General features: G+C 40.9%; 1 protein-coding gene across 3 annotated transcripts in view; it reads left to right on the top strand.

Annotated features, from left to right (window-relative positions):
• Positions 1–25,445, top strand: part of LOC123480049 (uncharacterized) — a 107,196-nt gene that overhangs the window by 43,535 nt on the left and 38,216 nt on the right. For 2 of the 3 annotated variants that reach the window (XM_053911251.1, XM_045197665.2), the window contains exons 8-9: positions 3,933–4,043; positions 12,745–12,923. In XM_053911251.1, coding sequence (XP_053767226.1) covers positions 3,933–4,043; positions 12,745–12,923 — 290 coding nt within the window. Of the gene's footprint in view, positions 1–3,932; positions 4,044–12,744; positions 12,924–18,846; positions 21,539–25,445 lie in introns of those variants that run through there. The other variant, XM_045197664.2, reaches the window with a different exon arrangement.

The following is a 25,445-nucleotide window of genomic DNA, read 5'->3' as shown; positions in this document are numbered from 1 at the left end:
TGCAAATAAAAACCACAGTGAAATACCACTTCACTCACACTCACAGGGGTGGCTATAATCAAAGAGTCAAAAAATAACAAATATTAGAAAGAGTGTGGAGAAATCCAGAACATTTGTACAATGCCATTTGGAACACAGTCTGACTGCTTCTCAAAAAGGTAAACATAGAATTACCATCGGAGTCACAACTCCACTCCTAGGTACACACCTAAGACAAGGGAAACATATGTCCCCCAGAAAACTTGTACACAAATTTTTACAGCAGCATTATTTTTATTTATTCAAAAAGTGAAAACAGTGCAAATTTCCATCCACCGATGATGAATCGACAAAATGTTTCATATCCTGACAACAAAATATCTATTCAACTTCTAGAAAGAATATAATGTATGCTATAACATGGGTGAATCTTAAAAATATTTTGCCAAATAATCAAGCCAAACGTAAAAAGACTACATATTGTATGATTTCATTTGTAGGACATGTCCGCAATAGGCAAGTCCACAGATTTAGTGGACTTAGTGGACAAAAAAACAGATTAGTGGTGAGCCACGACGTTGGAGGAGATAGAGAGTGACAGCTGCGGGTCAGGGAGGCTCTGTCTGGGGAGACAAAAACGTTCGACAGTAAGAGCGCAGTGATGATTGCACAACTCCCGGAATATACTTTAAGCGGGTGAAATACGTGGCATGTGGATTAAATCGCAGAGGTGTTGAAAATGAATTATGTCTGTATTGGAGTTTTTACGTCAAAAATTATTGTTTAGATGAAGTTTACTTGGGAGAGAAAACACTTAGACCACTGATTATAGTTTTTATGACTTTTTCTCGTCAATTAGTTAGCATGTATTGACCAGCATAAGTAGGTCAAACATTTGTCTTCCACTTAAAGTTCTTTAATTATCAATTACTTTCTCATCTCCAGATTTAATCACTTTTCCTCGATTCGTGTTCTTGCTTTCTGGTATAGATTAGGATTTAAAATGTTGTCTTGCACATTTCTATGGTGTCACTGTAGAAATCCTCTTCCTTCGTTGATCTTACACTCTTGCTTCTGCGCTCTCTGGGATCCATCTGCGTCTTTGTTTGTTCCCCTTTGGTTCCACTTTTCCTCCCCTTCCCACAGGGAATTTTCAAGGTGTTGTCTTCACTGCTCTGCATTTCTCTCCATACACGTGCCCCTTTCTTTATAAATTCTGAATCCATTTCTCAGGCCCATCACATACAGTTTCAAAGATATTTTTCTATAAACCTAATGGACATTTTTAATTTTCTTATCCATGGTTATATCAGTATTATGAAAAAAAGCTAATACATCTATTTAGTCAACTTTTTAAAAGATTCCACCGTATGCCAGAGATTATGCTAGGCATGAAAATAAATAAATAAATAAATAAATAAATAAATAAGAAATTTTACTTGCCCATGAAGTGTTGTTAGTCCATTAGGGGTACAAAGGCAGATATGCAAGTAAGTGCAGTGAAATATTTTAGGTCCCATGACAGCCTTTTATACCTTCTATTCATTTCCAGTTCCCATTTTCAGAGTCACATTACAGGACTGTATCCTGACAATAATATCCTTGCTGATCTGCTTATGTTAATCTCACCCTACTCTAAATTAATCTTCTAAAAACCACTGCAAACCTATTTTCTGTTCACAACTTTTAATGGCTCTCTGTTGTTGAAGGATCAGGGACAAATTCCTCATCCTCACATGGAAGACCCTTTACACACTGGCTAACTCTTCAGTCGGCTCCTCCGCGCTCACCCTACCCACCCACAACCTCTATTGCAGTTTATCTGAGCCACTGACTTTTGGGCATGTCTTAAATTATTATGTTTGTGTGCCTTTGCTCAGAAAACTTTTCTTTCTTGACGTGACGATTGAGGTTATATTATCTTTGGTAACACAAATATATGAGTGGCTTAAGACAATAAAAGCTCGTCAGTCACTCATGTTAATAGTCCAAAGCAGATCTTCTTTGGTTGCTAGCTTCGACCCACATAATATTTCAATATCCAGGGGTTTTTTTCTTTTTTAGTTTAGTTTTGGTTTTTTGTTTTTTGTTTGATTTTTGTTTTTGTTTTTGTTTTTGTTTTTTAGTATATTGTCCCCTAGGGCCCTTGAAGTTATCTGCATCCAGCAAGTCAATGGGAAAAGAATATGAAGGGTGGTCCATGGGATGTTTTTATGGGCCAGGCCTAGAAGTGGCCTACATCACTTCTATCCACATTCTAATGGCTAGAACTCAATCACATTGCCTGTCCAATTGCAAGAGGGTCTGAGAAAAGCTGTCCAACTGTGAACTCAGATGGAAGAGGGATTAGTTTTGCAAACACCCGGCAGTCTTTGCCACCCTACCTCCTCATTACTCCCCATGGTGGAGAATCTATTTATTCACCAAGGTCTGACCAACTTCCTCTTCATCTGGAAAACATTTCTTAGCCCCTTCAAATTGGAGTGAGAATTCCCTTTTCTGAAGTTTTACAACCTATTGTTTATTTTAAACTTACACTCACTGTTTATTGCATGTGACTTTTCCTCTTGATTGTGTACACCGTTTCATCCCCAGTGGAATCTTAAACCTCTAGAAGGTAAAATTTGGGGGTCAGTTATTCATTTATTCATCCATTCAATGTGGATTTAATGAAACACTACCATGTATAAGACAGTATTTAATACAATAGGGAATACAAAAATTTACAAAAAGTCACTCTGGACCTATATTGTCACTTTAGAATTTGATTCAGAAGGCATTGACATACGCAAGTCCTCTGAGTCCTTTAAAACTACGGAGAAACTCATTTAAATGATCAACCATACCATGAGACTTTAATTCAGGGCAAGGATGACATCATGTAAATGCATAGAAACATCAAATATTATTCTTCACTTGCCTTTCTACATTGATCAGCCATTGCTTATCCAAGCACAGAAGACCCTCCCTACTAGTGTAAATAGACTTGGACAAATTGTGGTCATGATTAAAAATACTCCACGTCATGTCACCTCACCGGTTGAGTCACGCTTTAAGACGGAACATCTCTGAGAAGGTTTATGACATTCTAGGGAACGACAGCTTGGTATTTCTGCACAATGCTCATCCATGCACAGTACACAAGCGTCCAGCACCGAGATCTGAGGAAAAGGCAACGGCTTCCAACTGAAGTGGAAAAGAAAAAAGAGATTTAAACTTCTGCAGAATGAATCTTGTTTAAATATACGGGAGGCCTTATTAAGATGGCTCACATCTTTTTCTTTAGCCCCAGAAAATATTAGGTATGTTACAGTAAGTGCAGATACTAGAAAACCAGGGGTTAAAATAAATAGCTGCTGGAAAGGTCCTCCCCACCTTCCAAAGCCTAAATCCAAAGGCTTAGGCTATTTTTGGTTTTCTTTCTCAGAAAGGAGCCTATACAATGAAAGTAAAAGCAGCTCTTTATTTCTTTTTTTCTTTTCTCTCTGACTACTCCAAGATCTGTTTTTGCCACAACTTCATAAGTATTTCAATTACTTGTTCCCTCAACAATCCTACAGAGAAGCTCTGCCCCCATCCCCCCTTTTCCTAGATGAAGATATTGAGGTTAAGTGATTTTCTCAGGGTTACAAAGAGACCTAGCAGCAATGAAGGAATGAGAACTAGCAGTTCAACCTTCTGGTGGATGAATAGATTGAGTTTCTGAGCAGCTGCTATTATATTGCAAAGAGGCCACGTAGCTGCCTGGCTGAATGTGCAAAGAAACCGGGTCCTGGAAATGAAAGGGAGGCTGCGAGGACAGCATTTTCCTTCTTATTAATGACATAGTCAATTGTTTAAAGTTGGAAAGAAAGGCCCTTTAGAGAAAGCGCTTTTTACAAAGAGGACAAACAGCAGGGAACTCAATTTGGGACCCTGCCTCAATGAGACCCTTGTTGTCTATCTACTCACAGACAGCGCCGCTGAGGAAGCCGGGCTCCAGATTGGAGATGTGGTACTGGCTATCAATGGCACCCAGGTCACCAGTGTGGAGCACGCGGAAGCTGTGCACCTTGCGAGGAAAGGTAGGTGGGCTAGCTACAGAGCCTACAGTTAATCCAAAGAAGCAGAGGGCTGCAATTCACCGGGGAGTCTGAGCAGGTGGAAGGGGCGGCTGCGGAATGGGTATAACTGCATTTCTCTCCCGAAGCTCCCTGTAATGCCTTGACATCGACATGATTTGTTGTAGGAATTAAATCACATTTCTACCCCGTGTTCCTTCTGTATCGATGGCCAGCCACAAAGGTGAAACCAGAAAACGGCAGTAGGCAAAATGTGCTTTATTTAATACCAAAATATTTCCTTGAAGTCCTTGTCATGAAAAATAGCATTGTAATGATATTTTCTTTACAAGAATTCCCTTCCTTCTTTTCTGCCTTCTCTCCCTCTCTCTGTGGCCTCTTTCTTCCTTTCTCTCTCTTTCTTCCTTTTTTTTCTTTCTTTCCATCCATTGTTAAAGTTAAGAGACTCAGGGTTTTAATGTTAAAAAAAGAAAGGAAAAAATTACAAATTAAAGCTTCTATGGATCCTCCTAGGGCCACAGGAAGCCTGCCCTTAAAGCACTTCTGACAGGGATAGAATTGCCAAGAGAACAATAATACATATGTGCCCCATTCCTTTGTGTCCATTCCCATGGAACTTTGTGGAAAAGCTAATACCATCTTCCTCTCTGCAGAACAAGTTACTTCCTTTGGTGCCATGTTACAAACACTTATCTCCCACACACCTAAAAATATACATCGTGGGGTTACTTGGTAAGGTGTCAGTGCTTCCCAAAAGCTGTATGCATACCTCCCTGTCTCCAAAGTATATTATCAGGCAGTGGGACCTTAAAATGTGTGCATCTGAGATAGGCCACAGGTGCTACTTTCTGAGCAAAGGCATCACTTGCCATTTCTCATGATTACATGAGGCTTGGGGGTTAGCGACAGTAATAGATTTCTCCAGGACAGACCAGGACAAGAAAGTCATTAACAAATGATGTGTACTGATAAGCTATTCTGGGCTTTTTTATAGAAAGAATTTAGCCTAGAATTTGGCTGCTCTGTACGATTTGGCATGTACTAGGTGCACCAAGAATCCAAGGATGCTATCAGTTAGCATGTGCACAACTACTTATCAGTCCTATGTGAATTTTTACCCCATGTGCAGCACAGATGAGAAATCAAGATAACATGGCAATGATTCTACTAATGCATTGGAAGTATCTCACACAATATGGAAATTCCATCCCCTTACTTTTGGATTTACCTGTTCCTAGGTCTTTGTCACAAATGATTATTTCTCTAATTTTTTGAGTTAAATAAAGACTGATTTTAGGAATATTTGCACCCTTAAGACTTCTTTTATTTTCCCCCAAGAAGCTAAATATTTTTTATAACACTGAACCATTCAGCCTCGCTATATCAGTTAATAGAAAGTAGAAAACATCTCTAAAACTTGAATGGAGGGTTTTCAGATTTCTAAAAGATGATGAACTAACATTGACACTGAGAGAAGAGCTAAACTTAACACCCTCGCTTGTGCTGCTCCTGGCAGCTATTTGCAGGATGAATTTCTCTGCTGTTATAATCTGGCTTCTGCCACACCTTGACCTCCTTTCCCCAAGAAGACACTGACTCTCAGGAAACCTCCCTGTGTCTCTGCCAATCCTTCTCAAACCCAGCAGTGGAGATGCCTTAGAAGCAGAAAGGCAAATTATAAATCTGACGCTCTGTAGTGAGGACAATAAGAGACTTCTGAGCAAACGATGTCATTGCGGAGGTCAGGAAGGGTGGGATCTGCAGCCAGCAGCAGAAGAGGGTTAAGCACCTCAGACAGGGCGTAGCTGAGACACCATTTTTTAGGGTTTCCCTCCCCCACATGGCCCTTGGTGGCCAACTCCCCACCTCTGAAATCCAGACAAACAGCAGCCCCTGTCATGGACAGTCAGTGGGAAACATCAGTGTGGCCCTTCAGCACAGATGGATTAGGAAAATTATTATTTCTTTCTCAGGCTTCATCTGCACCTATCTAAGACTAATTAAGAAATAATAAAAAGAAAAAATTGCAAATGCACAAAATAAAGAATAAACAAGGAAAGAATAAAATATTAAAATAGTTTTAAAAATAATTAAATAATGCTCTGAACAACTATATTAAAAATAAGTTGGAAAACGAGATAAATAAAACCTTTTTCCAAAAGCATTTATGGTGCCAAAGTAAGTGCTAATATAAGTAGAAAATTTGTACAGACCATAAAAAAAAGATATTTATAAACAAAAAGACCACCTCACCTCTCCCCCATTTCCATCCTACTTTAATTACCATTCAGAAGCCTAGGATACCAGTCACTCTATAGATGAAATTTATCTTATTCTATAGAGTTTTTCAAAAAATTGGAAAGAGCAAATGCTTCTCAACTCAAAGTTATAGACTATTACACTTTGATTCTAGAACCAGATAAGTATAGGATGAAAAAATATATATGCCCATTTTACTTAAGAAATGTATAGATACACAAATTCTAAGAACAAATAGTAGATACCTGAATCAAACTGTTTATTCAAGTTACATATAATACATTATAACCAAGTGGAGTTTAATCCCTAAAGATGGTTTATCATAAGAAAATATTTTAACACAGTTCTTCACATTAATAGACTAAAGAAAAAATCACATGACTACCACCATAGAACAAAAAAAACATATAATAAAGTTCAGCAAATAAACATGTATGTATGTACAGATTTAAAGTTCTCTAAATAGTGGGACTAGAATTTTATTTCCATAACTTGATAAAGCCCATCTACCAAAAATCTAACCATGAAAAGAAAAGATATGTAAAAAATACATACAACAATGACAAAACATTTAATAGGGAAACTTTGGACACATTTCTTTTGAGATTGAGAAGAATAATGTCAATTTTAGCAGCCTCTGTTTATCATAATATCAGAGGTCCTGGCATCCAATAACATAAGAAAGAGAAATAAATGTGTATGGTCTAGAAGGAAAAAACAAAACCATTATTATTTGCCAATTATATAATTATAAAAACTCAGTAGACCAATGTTTAGAACTAATTAGAGAAATATTGACCAAGCCAAGTTCTTCTTATAAAAATCAGCACTATTACACTGGTAATAATAAAAACAAAGGATAGTAAGATGTGAGTAACAATAGCAAAAAACTACAAGGTACAAAAGAATTCATTTAACTACAAGGTAGAAAAGAATGCACAAGAATTTATGAAAAAATATATACCACTCAACCAAAGTACATAACAGAAGACATAAGTAACTAAAGATGTATAGTATCTTTATAGGTGGAAAAATATTATAAAGATCTTAATTCTCCCAAAATTAATAATAAAATTATATTTTTAATAAAAATAGAATAGTAGCTTGTCAAACCAACTCTCAAATATATATGGAAGAAGAAATGTCTGCAAATAGCTACATCATTTGTGAAGAGGGCAAACCGTGGCAAAGGAACTTCTTATGCCAGGTATTTAGGTATATTACAAAACCATGGTAATAATAAATAAAAACTGGTATTGTCACAGAAGTAGACCAGTGGGATGGAATAAATTAGAAAGTTTAGAGAAGCACTAAATATTTATTAAAGCTTGACCTATGATAAATGTACCACCACAAAACAATGGGGAAAGGACAAATATTTTTAGTATATCACTTGTATACAGAACTATAAATTGGATGGATTTATACCTTCATACATGATGCCTTATACTTTATACCATACAAAAATGGGCTTCAGATGTATTAAAGACCACAATTTTTAAGTTACAAATATATTGTCAGTAAAAGAAATTATAGGAGAATAACTTTGTTAGTGACCAGAGAAATGGAAATTAACAACAAGATGACACTTTACATCCACAAGATTAGAGGGGAAAATTAGAAATCAGATTATAGCCTACTTTGGTAAGGATACGAAGAAATGAGAATCCTCATGCACTCTTCTTGGGCTATAGACTTTTCAGAGAGCAATCTGGCAACATCTAGTAAAGAACCTATAAATCCTTTGTCCTAGCAAATTGCACTTCTGGATTTATAAGCCCAAAGAAGCTGCTGAGAGGACAAATACAATGACATTCAACGCAATGTTCTGTGTAGCAGGGAATATTTAGAGGGACTCTGGGTGACCAATAATGAATATGTACTGGGCTTTTATGCCACACATTGGAACAATAAAGGAGGTGTGCATTTAGCCAGCACCATGGATAGATCCTTTAAAAAATGCTTTTGCATTTAAAAAAAAGACAGAAATGGAATGAGATTTTAGCATAGTATCATGTATGTAAAGTAAAAAATTACATGCATGAAAGGGTATGTCAACAGGATATATCAAACATGTCCTGTGAGTGCCTATTGTGGGGAGCAAACTGTGTGGGGAAAACCAGGAATAGAAGGAGAAAATAAAGTGAAGCAAAACAAAAGAAAGGGAAGCTGCATTCCAAAGACAATTGTGTGCAACAGCCTGGGATTATGATGGGCTGGGCAGTGGGCACCTGAGTTCAAGAGCAACAGGCCAATACCTCCTGAATGGGGGCCCACCCACACACAATTTTAGCTCCATCCACATTCTAAAATGTACAGGCAGTTATTGTGAAGGAAGGCAAAAACAAAAAACAAGACAGGGTAACAGAACTGAGATACAGTGGGTCTGAGAAGAAACTAAAAAGCAGGAAGAGAAAGGGGAAAATTAATGAGATTAAGTTAGTTTAATATAGTGCTTTACACATTCAATTTTGTTAGTAAGCCCATTAATTGGTCAGGGTATTTCCGGAATGTACAGAATTTGAAACAAGTTTCTGAGTGTCCTTTTTGGGAGAGAAAGTCACCAACTTATATGAAGAAGGCACTAATCATGAAACAACTGATTGAGCTGTTTGTTAAATTCATCTGATGTACAGAGGTCTTGAAATACATATTTACCAAGTATCTACTAAGAGTTTGTTTAAAAATCTAAATGTGTCCACTTCCTTTTTGTATCTTTTTGCCTAAAATTAAAATAAATAAATAAATAATAATAGAATATTAGTCACAGAAAAAATAAAGTCTAGCTGATATCAGTTTGACTACTAGATACTTCTGTAAAGTTTCATTCCCTTGTATTTTAAACTTTGGTAAAATTCTATTGTACTACTGGTTGCTACTTGGCTGATTTAGATTTATAAACATTAGATCACTTTTCTCAAAACATTTCATCTTAAATCTAACAGTATGGCAGACTCACCAGAGACACTCTTTTAAATACAGAACTCCTGGTGGGGGCCTGCACATTTGTAATTCTAATCAACCCTCCCTGGTGATTCTTTCACAGCTAGCTCAGCATCAGCACACAGCCCAGCAGCTTGGAGGCACGGCCAAAAGGTTATAGCCATCAGATTTATAAGTCTATTTTGTTAGCTTCCAGTGCAGGTGTTATCATACCTCCCTGGACTCACATTAGAAAGGGGATCCACCATATGTTACAAGGTCAAGTTTTCAATAAATCTGTTGAAATAATAATTCTATTCAATAATAATAATAATAGAATAATATAGTAATATAGTATATAGTATAGAACCTTATTATATAAAGTAAAGATAATTGAATAATAATTCTATTCAAAAATACTACTAATCACACTCACCTGTACATATTACCTTAATTTTGCTGATGGGAAACCCAAAAGAAATTTAAGAAAGTATTCACACTGGGAATGACAATAGTTCCATATGAATCTTTATTTAATTAAGTCCCTCATATGTTCTATTTTGGGTTTTTATCGAGCTAGTTACTTGCAGACTCAAACAGAAGATTTAATCATCAAGGAAAAGTGCTGAAAAGAAGAAAAGGAAAGGAAAACAATAAAGCTCAATCAACCTGGAAGTCCTTTGAGTCTGTGAGGGCCCCTTTGCTTCACCGAGAGCAGGCTTGACTAAAAATCAGACAGCAGGGCCGGTGGGGTCTGGGACCTCGGCAGCTGAGCGCAGTGCTGGCCCACCAAGCAGCCCTGAGGGACAGCGCGCGTCTGGCACATTTCTCTCCCGTGCCTGCGAGGGTTGTGGAGTTTGTCTGACAGCAGAGGTGCGACTCGACACAGTTGAAGATTGGTGGCATAATGAGAAGACAGTGATCCAAGGAGAAAGTGTGAATTCGAAAAAGAAATCATTTTTCTCTCTCCTGTAGCTGTAAATAACCTCAGCCCAAACTCCTGACTTCCAAAATTCTAGGCCAAAGTGAGAGGGAACAAGAGTCTGCTAGAGCTTCTCTTTTTAAGGACATCATCTCCAAAGAACCGTGTTTGTTAAACACATGATTTTCAGATCCTCATCTGATGAAATGAATAGTGGTTCGTTCATTCACAGTGGCTCTTGGCTCTTTCACCTCAAGCCATTCGCCTTTCCACATCCTTCCTCCTGCCCACCCCCTAAAAGCAAGCAAGATTTCTGGGATGGCCAATAGTGGAAGGCAGTGGCTATGTGTGTTTTTTCTGCAGGGTGAAGAGAGGCTTAGAGAAAGAAGGAAGGGATGGAAAAGCTAATAATTTTGTGGTTGCAAAATACTGGGGCTAAAATGAAAGCATACAGGAGCAATTAAATTATAATTGGAGGAAGAATGGAGTGGTGGTTGGTAATAAAGCTATGTTTATGAGCAGAACCTCTCAGCAACTGAGAGATGCCCGGGGACTTGCCACTCAAACTGTGGCCTGACATCACCTGAGGGCTTGAACACATGACAAAGTCTCAGGCCTCATCCCAGACTTGCTGAATGAGAATATGCATTGGGTGATTTGCATCTACATTCAGTTTCAGAAGCACTGAACTAGGCCATTTCAATATTTTTAGGATCCCAGGAAATTAATAAATAAATAATAACAAAACCAGGAGGCTTTCGTTGTTTGTACATTGAGTTATTTTCATACACACACGTGCACACCAGAATGACTGTGTAAATAATGTAATTTGGAGATAACATCTAAAGCCTACAGTCTCTGGGAATGCCCAGGTGCTCCTGGCCCCGGATGGAACTTGCAACGGGAATAACACCACCATCACCCAACAGCTGTCTGGAACTCAGCAGCTCCCCGTGAATCAGCACCACGTCCTGACTCTGAATGTGAAAAACTTCCCTTTAGTGTGATGACACCATGCTGCAGTAGGTCCGCCTGTATCCCCGTCCCAGAGAGAATTCTTTGGTGCACAAAGTCATGTTTATGACCAGCTGAAACTCAAGCTTAGCCTGATCCGTATCAGAGAAACCCATAAGCAGTGTGTGTAAGCAAGAGGGAAGTGACCTCAAGGGGCAGCCCTCTTCAGCAGAACATAAATACATTGGCAGATGTGTCGACTGCAGGAGCGCAGTTCTTTGCGGACTGAAGTCCAAAGACAAAGACGTCTGTGGTTGCCGGTCAATCTGGAGCATCGCTTCTCATTTTTCCTGGGATGTGTTTTTGACAGGAGCTTAAGGGCAGTTCAATAAATTAAAATGTATTTACATGGCAATGAAGAATGATCTTGACACACAGAGTTATTTAATTACCAAGGTGCTTTGTGTGCCGCTAAAGTTAAGACTGTGTCAGCTTTTCCGGGACAAATCTTTATTTTCAAGGCCATGTGGCTCAGCCAGGAATGATCCCTTGGGTTGGAGCTTGTCATTCATATAAGAGGAGTCTCCTCACTGACCCCCATTTCCATAGACAGCTCTAAACAGATTGGTAATCTCAATGTCACACATTATGATGAAGTCAGTGTAGCAAAGGCCAAATGTCCCCCTTCAGGGAGGTGGCCTGCCTTTCAGAGGAATTGTAAATGAAGCCATTCCCCATTTGCAGTTTTCAAAGCATGCCAGGGTTGCTGTCTGTCTGAATGACATTCAGAGAATTTTCTTGAGGCATCAACAGGTAGGCCCATGATGCAAGTCTGTGTCCACGCCAGCAGCATCAAAGCACAGTTGGTAAACAGTGATCTCATATTATCAGGAACAGGGACAATTTCCCCCCGAGCTATGCACCATACTGATCCCATAGGAAAGGAGGTACAGGCTCCAAGGAAGTCTCTCTGCGAAGCAGAAGACCAGCACCTGGAAGCTCAGGGTCCAAACCTCAGCACTAATTTGGGTAGCAAGAAAAAAGGATAAAAAATACGCGCCTCAGCTGTCCTAGAATTCCCGGCTACTTCCAAGCTCAAAGGTTTGTGATTGATTTTCATCAGAGATAATATTGGTGACACAATATATTAGCAGTGGTTTAGATCCTCCCTTTGACCCAGGTCAAGGAGGCTCATTGAATAAAATTGAGATAGGAAAGCCAAACATCACCTATCTTCCCTTCGTAGGATGTAAATCAAATTATGTTAAAGATTTCCCTTAGCATTATTATGGACGGTAAGAAAGAACGCACTTGAGCCATTCATGATCAGACCCAACAAGGCCAGGTGGTGGAATAGAGAGGATTCTGCGCCAGAAGCCAGGAAGCCTGGGTCCATCCGATTCAAACCCTTATGAGCTTTGGGGCCTCAGAAAAGCCGCTTTACACCCCCAGCTTTCATTTTCCTTGTCAACAGGAGGGGTCAAAGTACTAAAGAATTCTGATTCATCCCAATGGTAGGATTCTATTTCATGTTTTCCATTTATGAAAAATATAACCTCTTTTTTATCCACTTGTTTTTGAAAAGCAACAATCCTTTGGTTGGTTAAAAGTTTCAGCCCCCGAATTATCCCACATTCATCCCTATAGGCCCAGACGTCTTGACTCTGGTGGTGGGATCTGACATCAGCCGCTGCCCCAACACGCCTTGGCCCACCTGCCGCGGCTACCTACACAAGAGGACGCACTCCGGGCTGGTGAAGGGCTGGAGGAAGAGGTGGTTTGTGTTGAAGCGTGACGGCTGCCTCCACTACTACAGACATAAGAAGGTACGTGGAGGGGAGGTAGAAGGGTTGCAGTGGTTAAGAACAAGAAATACTCAGAAGTGCAGTCAGTCCATTAGCGAAGTATTGTCTTGTAAGGTAGTAGGATTCTGGAAACAGTGTTCTGTTCTGTGACTTTTAAAGAAATTTTCCTTCTTCAGAGGTTCAAAGAACTGTGATTTATTTTCTCTGCAGCTGCATAAATCAAGGTTGGCATAAGTTTCTATCTCATTTGTTCCTATTTTCGTTTATTCCTCTGTGAAAACTTCCTTATCAAAGCCAGAAAAATAAGAACCAAACTGCATATGTAGTACCCTAGAGAAATCAAGGTGGGCTAAGGCCGAGTGCAGCTAACATCTCTCTGGACCGCGGTGCCCGGGCACTGTTCCCTGGGTTACAATGACTGATGTCAGCAAGGTTTCTGAAGCAGAGCACCTGAGAAGATGCCTGGAATACCCTGTTTCATTTCCCAGATTTCATTAACTCAGTGATTTCTAACTATAGGTAAAGGTTGGAATCTTCTGGGGAATCTTCTCAAAATTTGCAGACCCAGTCCTCCTCCCAGGTGTTTCTCATTCTGTAGGTCTGGGGAAAGCACTTCAGATGACTGTTTGAGGTTCAGACCACCAACTGCAAGCCATGTCTTGTCAGCAGAAGTGTTTTCTTAGCCCTGTGCAATACGGTGTTTAATTATTTTAGTCTGATGCAAACATAAAATTCAGAGATTTCACATAGAAATCCCTATTTCCAACTTCTGTTGAAAATTTTCTTAACATTTGGTGGGAGCTAAATAGTGACTCCCTGTCCAGGGACCGTGTGAACTGTCCAGTTCAACCCAGTGCCCGCTGCTTCCTACTGTCTCCACTCTGTTGGCTTCACTCCAGACCACATGTTTGTAACCCACTGTTAATAAGTGTTAAAAACAGGAGTTTTGGTTGTTCACCTTATTCATGGCACGATCTTATTATTTCTGCCTTATTTTACATTGCCCTAGTTGATTAATTTTAAGTTTCTTTTTGTGTGATATATATATAAATATATATATATGACCTTAATTCTTTTCTAGAACAAGGAAAGGAATATATCAATATAGAAATCAATGCATTTTTTAAAAACGAGAAATAATTTTGCATATTGAATCATTGTGGAGACGTGCTACTCCAAGATCATTAATCACTTACGTGTGACATAGACTAGGAGGTGTCTGTCTGCCTTTAGTGCCAATGTGAGCTGTGCAGCTACTTTGCAAAAACTTTGTCTCCCTCCAGTGCAGGAAAACAGGATTCTCTGTAATCAGGATGAGAAGTGATGGTCCAGCCTACTTCTCAGGACTCTGTGTACTAAAGTGGAACAGATCGGACATTTCCAATCTGGGAATGCTTCAGAGGCCTCTGAAGAGTTTTCCAAACTACACATGCAAACCATCTCCTTCCGCCTTTCCTCCCAAGAGGGGTCCTGGAAACTGAGTGTTCTTTTTTAAGCTTTCAAGGCAATTACAATAGAACTGATCTGTAACCTGGGTGAGTCCCACAACAGAGTCTATTTCCATATAGTCAGAAGAAAAAATCAATTAATGCAAGCTTGCCAATTTTTCTTTCATGGTTCTTTATCCTGAGATTGTGTTCCTTCTACGTTCTGGTGATCATTTTTGCTTCCTCTTATGACGTAGTGACAGCAGTAGATGCTAGCTTTTCTTTGATGGCCTTCCTCAGCAAACAAATACATGAAAGCAACCTTATGTCAAGCACCCCATATTTTAAACTTCCTGGTTCCTGGCACCAGTGTTTCAGGTCTGGGTTTGCCAGGTGGCAATCGCGGGACTGTGTTGCCTACAGATGTTATGTTTGGCTTGCACGGTGTTTTTATAAATTTTTTAATTAAGTGCATTCAGGTGAAGCATGTGCTATCCGACCTGCCATAATCCCTACTCTTCTCATCTCCTTACATGGAGCCCAGTCATTTAAATTACCCACTAGGCCCTGTGGGGATCTGAGTATACAAATCCTGGGGTAGAATTTATGTAAAAAATTAGTCATATGGTGGTATAGCAGTGGGAATTTAAATAGATTTTTTAAACTGTTTTTAGTCTTCCTTGGAAAAGAAATGTGGATCTTCTAGTCAGTTTGGACACAGCTAAGGAAAAACTCTTTGAGTAACTCTAGTTGTGATCATCATTGCCACGATGGTAAAATAGAAAAATACAGCTTTATTTTTGTTTATAAAGGGCCAAAATCGGATCCCTCTGGTGCTGCAAATTCCAGAATACATTATGCCTGATCTTTAGAATAGATAGCAGTGACTGAAAAAACTAATGGGGCATAATAAGAACATAACAGAATAAATTAGCAGAAAATTAACTCAGCCATACAGCGTTTATTCATGCAACAAATATGTATTGAGTGCTTTTCATGAGCCCGGCCTTATGCTAAGTGCTGGGAGCACACGCACACAAAGAAACAGACAATGTACCTGCCCTGTGTGTGCTTATGGTTCCCTAGAAGAGACTGATATCAGGAAATGGACTCACAAATAAGTATGCAATTGTGGTTGGTACATACGAAAAATTACAGAACAGGAGAAGAGAACTGTAGCGATCGGGATCCCAGAGATGCAATCACTAGTGATTTAAATAAGCAAAATCTAATATAAAGTATTATTAAACTGTAATCAAAGAATAACTTTGTGCTGTAAGAAACCCTATGGTACCAAGGGAGTACCCAAGGAAGGACAGAAAAAGGAAATCCCTCCCTAAGGCCGGAGAATTCAGATCTCCTTGGAAATGTAGTTAAGTCCACTGGTTGGCAGAGCCGCTCACTGGTTTGCTGGGTCAGAGACAGTGTGCAGTCACAGGGCAAACAAGAAGCAACACTTTGGAGCACGGATGAGGCAGGTGAATTGAAAGCTGATAGCTGGTGCATGTGTGTGTAGGAGGAGTGGGGACGCCCGTGTAACAGGAGGCCGGGAGCACCAGTTGTCCTGTCGGGAAGGCCCTGTCTAGAAGATAGTGGTGTGGGCAGACAAACCTAGGGGAGAGGGGAAGTGTGCAGAGGAAGGAGACCTGGAGCATGGGATGTCCACATGGGAAGGGCCACAGGAAGGCGATCACCAGGCCACACTGGGACTGCAAGGTCTCCAGGGACAGCGTGTTCTGGGTGCATGGCTGGGACACAGCACCCCCAAATGTCCACAGGCCCACACTGCACACTAACCCAGAACATCCGGAAAGAGCCCGAGTGCCCCTTCCTCCTGAAATGTTCCTCTAGCGCCCTCTACTGAGAAAGCTTAACACCACGCTCACTGTGCAGGGCTCCATCCATTGTTGCAGAGCATATGTTGAGGGGTGAATTTGGAGCTGAGAAGCAATAAGTTGATAACTGGCACATGAGTAGAATGGAGGGTCTAGTATAAATTAGGAGAAGAAAGAATATTTAATGGATTTTTTATTGAGGACATAACATATCCACTGAGGCCTGGGGGGTGAATAAAAGTTAGCCAGACAGAAAGTTCGGATGAGCATTCTCCAGGAAGAAGAGACAGCATGTGTGAAGTCCCCGTGCTGGAAAAAAACAAAACAAAACAAAACAAAAAACAAAAAACCTTGGGAAGTGTAAGGAACTCAGAGAAGGCCCAGTGTAGCTAATTCAGAGTGTGCGGGGGAAAGCAGGGAAGAAGACAAGGGTCAGGCAACTCTGAGCCCTGGGCCAATGACAGGATTCTTGGATGTTCTTCTAACTGCAATAGAAAGCCAACCAAAATATGTTAGTCAGGGGAATTTTCAAAACATCATTCTGACCGTTATGTAAAGAACAAAGTAGGGGGATGCGTGGAATGAAAATACCTAATGCCCTAGTCTAGGCAATGAGGAGAGTGCCTGGCCCAGGGTGGGAAGAACGGAGCTAAGAGGACAGATCTCCACACATAAAAGCCGAGATCAGCAGGACTTAGCAACAGATTAAATGTGGTAGAGAAGGAGAGATAACGGGCAATTAAGGAGAACTTTGAAGTTTCTAGCAAAAGTAACTTGTTGGATAAGGTTATCATTTACTGAAAAAGGAGCCGGTTACAAGGATACAGGGTGAAATGAGATTACTGGAAACTTTGGCAAGAGAAGTCTGGTCTATACAGAGTTGAGAAAGAAACAATTTATTAATGTGAACTGGAAAGTGTAAGCGGCATGCAAAGACCACCAGTCAACACTTGCCTACGAAAGAGACTAAATTCCATCCATTATCAGGATCCCCTACAGTCTGTCTCTATCATCTGCCACGTCTACAATTTTGCGTCTGTTAGAAGGACAGGGCACTAATCCCAGTGCTGAAGGCAACCTTCAGTCCTTGTGAGTGTTGGTCGTTTTGCTGTTCACCCTAATCCCCAGGGTTATTCTTTAGGGCTCTAACTCAGAGCCTGATTGAAGGGGTCAGAATCCTATGAGTCTGTTGAAAGCTATGCTCAGCCTCTCAGCCCCTACAGATGGAAGTGACCCCAGTGTTGGGCTCATCTTCTACTGATTTTAGCCCTATTACTCTTCACTATCTTACAACCTCTGTGGTGCATTCAAAGGGGACCTTTATATATACTTCCACTTTTCTATTTCTATCAGTAATAGAGTTGACCCTAGTTAACCAGTCTGCCATTACCAAAAGTAAAATTCCAACGTCAGCAGAAAAGAAAGGGGGTATAAGAAGACTATTGTTTTTTGCTATTGTTTTTCAGGTGTAAGGTACCAGTTTAAGTATGAATGCTGTTGAGAGTAGAATCAAGCAGAGGGAAAATAAATGTTAAAGATACAGAAAAAGAGGAATAACTAGTGGATACATAAGCCATCCTTCCTAAACGTCGGGTATATCCAGCCCATAAGTACCAGCAGAGAAACTGAACTTTATGAAGGATAAGACTGAATGTTCTATCAGGTTAAAAACAAAGGGAAACATTCTCTGCACATTACAGCAGAACAAGCCAGTTTTTGTTTTGTTCTGTGAATCTGTGTATGAAAGAATCCAAATGTGGGTGTGTGGGGGAGAAGCGGGAACTGGGAGACACTTCACACACGGGGCTTTACAGATGCTCGAAGAAAAAACAGTGTTATGCTTTCAATAACAGCCTCTGTTCAGGACTGTGAATCGTCACGGCGTACTCAGTTTGCTGTAACGGGGGAGGAGTCCAAGGGGCCGAATGGCACACAATAGGGTGAGAGACTTCATTTTGAACAAAGAGTAGAATTTGGAGCGTGGAATCAGATTAATTATTTTAGTCATGTGTCTTGGATCTCTTTTGTAAATGAGACCTGTTCATCTTTGATTTTCCTTTATGAAAGGCAGGTGAATGATATTCCTTTCCAAAATTGCCGAGATGCTAGCAATTCACTTTTAAAAGCTGTACAGCTCTAAAACTAAATGGAAGCTTGGGGAAGTCGAATAGAGTGCAGGCTTTGAAGGTCAGTCCATCCCTACAGCCTCCAGTCTTAGAATAACTTTGTCCCCCTTTAACCACAGGGGATTCCTTCCAGACCCCCAGTGAATGCCAGACACCGAGGATAGTCCCCAGCTCTAATCAACGTCTTCAGCTCTGCCAGGAATGTAGCAACATCTGCTTTGTTGAGGATGCAGCCTCTCCAGGAATTTTTATATTTTTCAGTCCAAACCTATTCTTGAGTCTATGTAACCATCCCTGAGCTATAGTAAATGGCTTGGTTCCACTTGTTTTAGGGATCCCTTGCTGAAGTCTCAATGCTTTCTGGTGCAACACCTTGCCACCAATCAGAACACATTTTTGGTTCATGTCTTCACCCCTGAACTTAATGCCTTTTCCACATTAACTAAGCACTTATAATGCATTGCAGCTATAACTTTTGCAGTTTGAGGTACAGTAGCAAAACTAACAGGAATTTCTTTTTTCTTCTCTTTGTTCTTCCCAATTTCATGGCTGAAAGATTTATTCTTATCATAGGTCTTAGCAACCTCAGCAAACGATATTTTTATTTCATTGTTAAGTGGAGAACTTTCACCTTTTCACATAAAGGAAGCACTTTATGGCTTCTCTTTGGCAAATCAAGTTGCCAGCATCGCTACTCTTGTGCTTTGTGGCCAGTATTAAATAAAGTAGGTGCTACTTGAACCCAAGCACGGCGATACCCCAACAGTGATCTGATAGCCAAGACGGCCACTAAGAGACCAACCGGCAGAAGTGTCTCCGCTGCGGAAAGGGGTACGTGAGTCACGTCCTGGGCGGGATGGAGCTGGATGCAAGAGATTTCATCACTCTACTCAGATGGCCCGCTCACAATTTAAAATCTATGGATTGTTTGTCTATGGAATTTTTCATTTAAAAGCTTCAGATCACTGTTGACCACAGATAAGTGAAACCGCAGAAAGGGAACCTGCAGATAAGGAGAGACTAGCATAAGTTTACGCTCCATCTTCTAGTAAACTAAGGGTTACCAGAAAATCGGTAGCTCTTGGGACTTGCCCTAGAATTGGTCCAAGAAGCAGAGGAAAACCAGGCCCACAGAATGGGTTTGAAAGGACAGTGAAAAGAATCAATACAGTTGATTTCTGATGACACCACATGGTCTTGACTGTTACCACAATGATGCCACGCCCATGCCCATGGCTATCCAGGTGACCTTATGGAGGAGACAGAATGCCGGAGCTGTGGGAGGTGATCTGGCAAGAGAGCCAGCTGCGTTAATCATCTGCATCCAGATTTGGCACTGTATGCCTTGAAGTCACCTGAGAAGAATGCAGGTTATGAGAGAGAGAGCAGAGGACAGATTCACTAGGATGAGGACAGAGCCAGTCAGAAATCTGGTGCAGTGAGGAGGGTCCAGCATTAGAGGCTGAACAGGAATAGCCAATGAGGCAAGAGGAGAACCAAGGGAGTCTTCTGTTCTCAGAGCACAGAGACGAATGTGTTTCAAAAACGTGGGAGTGGTCGGTGGAGGCTGATGCTGCTGTGAAGTAATGGCCCTCTGGATACAAGCCTCTTAGAGGGAGAGTGGACCTCCCTGGGGATCACTGGCCTTGTGTGCATCTCACTTCCAATCTAGAAACCTAGTTTGTCTCAGCTATTCTGAGTGGGGGCGGGGAAACTGCCTTGAATGCACATTTTTGGGGACTGACTTTCTATCTTTTCCTTTGTCTTTCTAAGACAAACTCTTGGAGTTGTCTAACACTATCTTCCTCCACTATTTTCCTAACCCAGTGCAATCAGGAGCCCACTTTGCTATACCTGTGGTTGTGGAAATTGCAGTCATGCCTAGATTACTCAGGAAGAGATAGGAGAACGGGAAACACTGCGGGCCGCCAGCATTTACTGGGACATGACACTCTCTACCTGACAGGGCTCTTCTGTGAGTTGAATGAAGTAATATATGTAAACTAATAATAATTATTAGTCAGCACATAGTTTCAAATACTGATTTCCACTTCCTTGACCCATTTTACTCTATTCTAAGTAACTACCTATGGTCATGTAGCTGGTAATTGAGAACAGATTTACGTACCTGTCTGCCTGGCTAAAAAGACCACGTTCTTCCTTTCCACTGTGCCAAGCTTCGGGCTCAGTGCTTTTGTCCCATATTGTCCTACCTGCAAACTGCCTGCCCCTGGAAACCGCAGGGCCCTGACCCGTTTCCCAGGTTCACACCGCAGAGCTGACCTCACTGTGCTAGGCTGCTTCTACTCCACATATCAGCCTTTCTTCACTGGAAGCCCGTTCCATGTTTCCTCACATCCTAATTGTGCCAGTCCCAGAGAAAGATAAGGACAAAAGAGAAGTGAATGTAAAAACTATTGCTTGAGATTTGTGCGCGTCGTTTGCTGAGCTCACAGGAATGGAGCAGATGCATACCCCATCAAGGGAAGAATGCTTGTGGCATTCAGAAAGCGCAGAATGAGTCAGTATGTATTTGTGGTCAATATAGTAGGGGATCTTCAAGTTTCCAATCAGCTCTCCAGAAAGTTTATCTCCAAGTCTCAATACCTCATTCAACCTCACTTTTTAATTTAAGAGATGCCCAGTAGGTGGAGTAGCTCACTCACAGATGGTTTTCAGAGACTACCATGGAAGGTAGTTTCAATTCTGAAGTTCTTGTTAATTCAGGAGGAAATTGAGAAAGAACTGACACTAACCCCTTTCTTTTCCAAAACACAGAAATAGTGATTAAAGATTACATAATTTACAACAGAATATCCAGCACTTCAACCAGGTAGCTGAGGTTCACCTGAAACCCTTCTATTTATACTAGCTATGAATTTCCAGCGTGGGATAACTTTCCAGAAGGGGGCCATGCAAGGCACTAAGCAGCAAGTTCTGGGTTAGGAGGGTGTAAGGTACATGGCGAAGCTGTCTGACACGAGACGGCCACATTGCTTAGGATGATACTCTGTTGGACCTATTTGTCCTGTATTGATAAGTCCCAATAAAAAAGGATGTTTTAGAATGGGAAGAGTGTACCCCTTAGCTTTTTTGGCTTTCTCTCACCACCTTCTGCTTTTTTCCCCTACAACAAAATTCCACCTGCAAAGTATATGTTCAGGGTGTAAAGCAGATGAAAGCCGGTTTCTCAGAATGGCTTCCTTCCTGGGCAGCCGAGTGCTTGGGATTCCCAGGGATAAAGGCAAGGCCACGGCGCCATGTCCACTTCTAAAAGATCTGTCTGGGAGAAATCACCTCCCTTCAGTTACTGGCAAAATGCTTATTGAAAACTTACAACACGCCAGGAACACAGCTGTAACGATAGCAAACAAAGCTAACAGCTCTCCCGGAGCTACACTTAACGGTAGGAAGAGACAGGAAAAAAACTGATAATTTCAGATACTTCAAATACTGAGAAGAATTTGGATTTGAGAATACCTGAGGGAAGGAGGGGGTTGGGAGATTATTTCTCAAGGATGGTCAAGAAAGCTTGTCTGAGAAGATCATATTTCAAACAAAGATCTGGGAGGATGATTTGGCAGAGGAAACAGCTAACACAAAGAACCTGAGGAAGGAGTGCTAAGTCATTTTAAATCATTACATTCTTCATAAGCATTAGGTAGTTCACCAGGTTGCTGCATAAGTGCTACTTACTACGTGGTACAAAGGAAGATACCGATGGCACTCAGGTTTACATGGGGGAAGGAAAGGGATGATCCTAGAGCACAGCAGGTGTGTCTCCTTTTCCAGGTGCGGAGGTGGTGGGCAGCCGCGTCCAGCCTGTGGCACTAGTTCATGGAGGAGTGCCGAGGGGCAGGGGGCGGGCAGCATACGGAAGCAGAGGAGACTCACCAAAGGGGCAAACTGAATGCTTCAAATACACATTGTAGGTATTTTAAAGTGGCTCCTAAACGAGCTTTAAAATAACCTGCTTATCTCCATTTCAGTGTTTCTCAACATGTGGTCAACCACATGTTCAGATCGCCCAGGCACTTGTTAGATGTGAATTTATGGGGTGGGGCTCAGGAAATGGATTATAATAAACACACACACACACCACGGATATCATATGCACCTAGAAATTTTTTTCATTGTTATGCTACTACAGTTGGCCCAATTTTCCCCCTTTGCCTTCCTCCACCCATCCCACCCCCACTCCCACTGTCAATTCCCACACTGTTGTCCGTGTCCCTGGGTCATTCATACATGTTCTTTAGTTCCTTCCCCTTCTTTCTACCATTATCCACCCCCCTCTTCTGTGGTGAGTCTGTTCTATGTTTCTATGGCTCTGGTTCTATTTTGTTCATTAGTTTATTTTGTTCATAAGATTTGCAACAGCCTGGGTGGAACTCGAGAATATTATGCTAAGTGAAATAAGCCAGTTGGTAAAAGACAAATACCACATGATCTCACCGATCAGAGGAAGCCAACGAACATGGGCACTGAAATTGATCATTGACACTCCGTAGGTTTTCCATTTCACCAGGGCTTCAGCTCTTCCCATAGCATGGCCTTCCACTTTCTCCTAGCACGGGGTCAGCTCTTCAAAGGTGAAAGAGCCTAAACACCTCTGAGAGAAAAAGGGAAGATTAATGCATGACAAAACCCTGCAAAACATTAGGAGTTTTAAAGAGATCTTTAATAGTTTCCTTTATTTAAAAAAAAAAAAGCCCTGGCTAGTGTGACTCAGTGGATTGAACATGGGCCTGCGAACCAAACAGTCTCAGGGAAGTCTCAGGTTCAGTTCCCAGTCACGGCACTTGCCTGGGTTGCAGGCAAGGTCCCCAGTAGGGGACACGCAAGAGGCAACCACACATTGATGTTTCTCTCCCTCTCTTTCTCCCTCCCTTCCTCTCTCTAAAAATAAATAAATAAAATCTGTTAAAAGAAAGAAAGAAAAAGAATGGAAATAAAAAAAGACATAGGTCTTTGCTTTGGTAATTTGTACTTCTTTTACCTATAATATGTGAAGCAACTCTTTTCTTTCTGAATTTGAATAAACAGAGGCTTTCTTCAAGGGTACAGTATTATTATTCCTGTGAAAGGTGTAATGTCGTGGGCAGTTACATGCTCTCCTAAACCTCCAGAGCATTGAGCTCTTGCCTCATCCTCTTCTGGGAGACACAGTGAGGGGAAAGTTCCCTTGGGGAGGTTGTGGGTTGGGAGGAGCCGCTTTCAACTCCTGCTGCAGACAGCCATGAGAGAGCAGCAAATGCCTTTGGAATGGTGAAGAAAACGAGTCCATTCCTCACATCCTCTGGTGGCTTTGTATTCAATGTAGAAAACTATGGCCAGAAAAGCAAGAGTAAATTTGGACTTCTTACTTACCCACCTCCCATCTCTAATTTGGTATTAAGGGATTTTGTTGTAGTTGTTTTTATTTTTTAACTAACCCTAAAGAACAGGATTATTTGGTTGCCTAATATAGCATGATATGTTTCATGTTTGTTATTTTCATACTTTTATCATCAAAAACTTGAAGAGAAAGTCTATGCGTTCTTTCTCGCACAGATTTTTCTAGTAGGCCGTGATGCCTAAGAGTAGCAACAGCAGCAGCAGTTACAGCAGCAGGGCCTTTGGAAAGATGTTTCTTCACTCAGAAGCCTAACAACCTTTGCTCAGAGACTGTTCCACAGCTATTCGCAGTCTTCAAATGCTTTACCTGAAACGTCTGAGGCTGCATCAGGCTGGAAATTATTTTATGGCTCCACGAAACATTATTTTTCTCTGCATTAGCTTTATCTCCTTATTTCAGTAAAATATCTGCTAAATCAGCAAAAGGAGAATCAGTTAATTAAAGTCTGTGTATTTGTTCTTCACAAGGAATTCCAGGGTTCAAGTTTAAGAATGGACGATTAAGGCCAATTATTCAGGGAGTGTATGTGCTATTTGCATTTTCCCCTTTGGGATACATTTGTTACCATCATTTACAAGGAGGGTATTTGCTTGCAGATCTGCCCTTTTACCGCAGCATGAAGATAATGTTTCTATTTAAACTGAGTCTGCCTCGCCCTGAACGTTGCAGAGTGGCAAGGGCTGCCATCTCCTGTTCCCTTGGGCCCAACGCCATGACGGGGCGAACGAGGCTCTGGTCTCCACATCTCCGGGTCCTCGCTACCATTCTGGGTGGTGGTCAGATGTGTTTGTTATACTGCAGAGAATTAGAACACTGAATGAGTTCTATAAAATTCCACCCGAGACATTTTAAAATAAAACACTTGCAAACAGAGTGCTCATTCGAGCTCTGAAAAATGTATTCTGAAAGCACTGCAGGGACATTTGCAACTTGAAACTTTTCATAGAAATTGAGAGAACTCAAGGTCAGTTTAATATTAATTCTCCCTCAGCTCTTTCATCTAACAGATATCAAGTTGCATTTGAATCTGGTAAAGAGATATGAATTTAGGTCAGTTTAGCCTTCAGAGGACAAATTTCTTGAGAAATATTTTGTATCCATTTATTTAGTTTTAAGTATCATGGGTTATTTTAAGGTGAAAAGGACTAAAACTTGCCTTTTTCATAGAACTGGAAATTCACTTCTGGTAAGTTGGAATTGCTTTTGAATAATTTATAAGGACAGAGAATTCATCAGATCTGATATCTTCAGTAGCCATGAGATTACCTTGTTCTGTAGTGGGTGCTATGGGAACTGCAGAGCTGGAGTTGGTTAGCATGAGACTTTGCATCCAGAATCTCCTACAGGTGAAAGGAAGCAATGTTTAAGAAATGGAAAGCTTGAGTCAAAACTGTGTAAGAAAGAACCTTTAAAAACATGCTTCACTATAAAGGATATTCTCTAGTCCTCCCTCCCTGATGCTGACATTCATTCCACCAGAGTTCCCAGCCAATACACAGGGCCTCATCTCTTAGTATCACTACCTTCTCCTCCTTTTCATTCGCCAGGGTGATAAAAACCCTCCAGTTTGTTACTGATCAACCACCCATTTCTTCTACTTACGACTAAAATTATTGCATTCATTTAGACCTGCTGTTCAATCTACCTTAAAACCCATCCTAAATTCAAAAATTGATGATCTTGGGACTTCCCCAATAATTCACATTTAGTCTTTAGAAGACTAATAGAGACTTAGATTGTAAAGATAGACCAAAGCC

The sequence above is a fragment of the Desmodus rotundus genome, chromosome 1 (assembly GCF_022682495.2).
Source record: "Desmodus rotundus isolate HL8 chromosome 1, HLdesRot8A.1, whole genome shotgun sequence".
NCBI lineage: Eukaryota > Metazoa > Chordata > Mammalia > Chiroptera > Phyllostomidae > Desmodus > Desmodus rotundus.
This window is presented reverse-complemented; position numbering and strand designations above follow the sequence as displayed.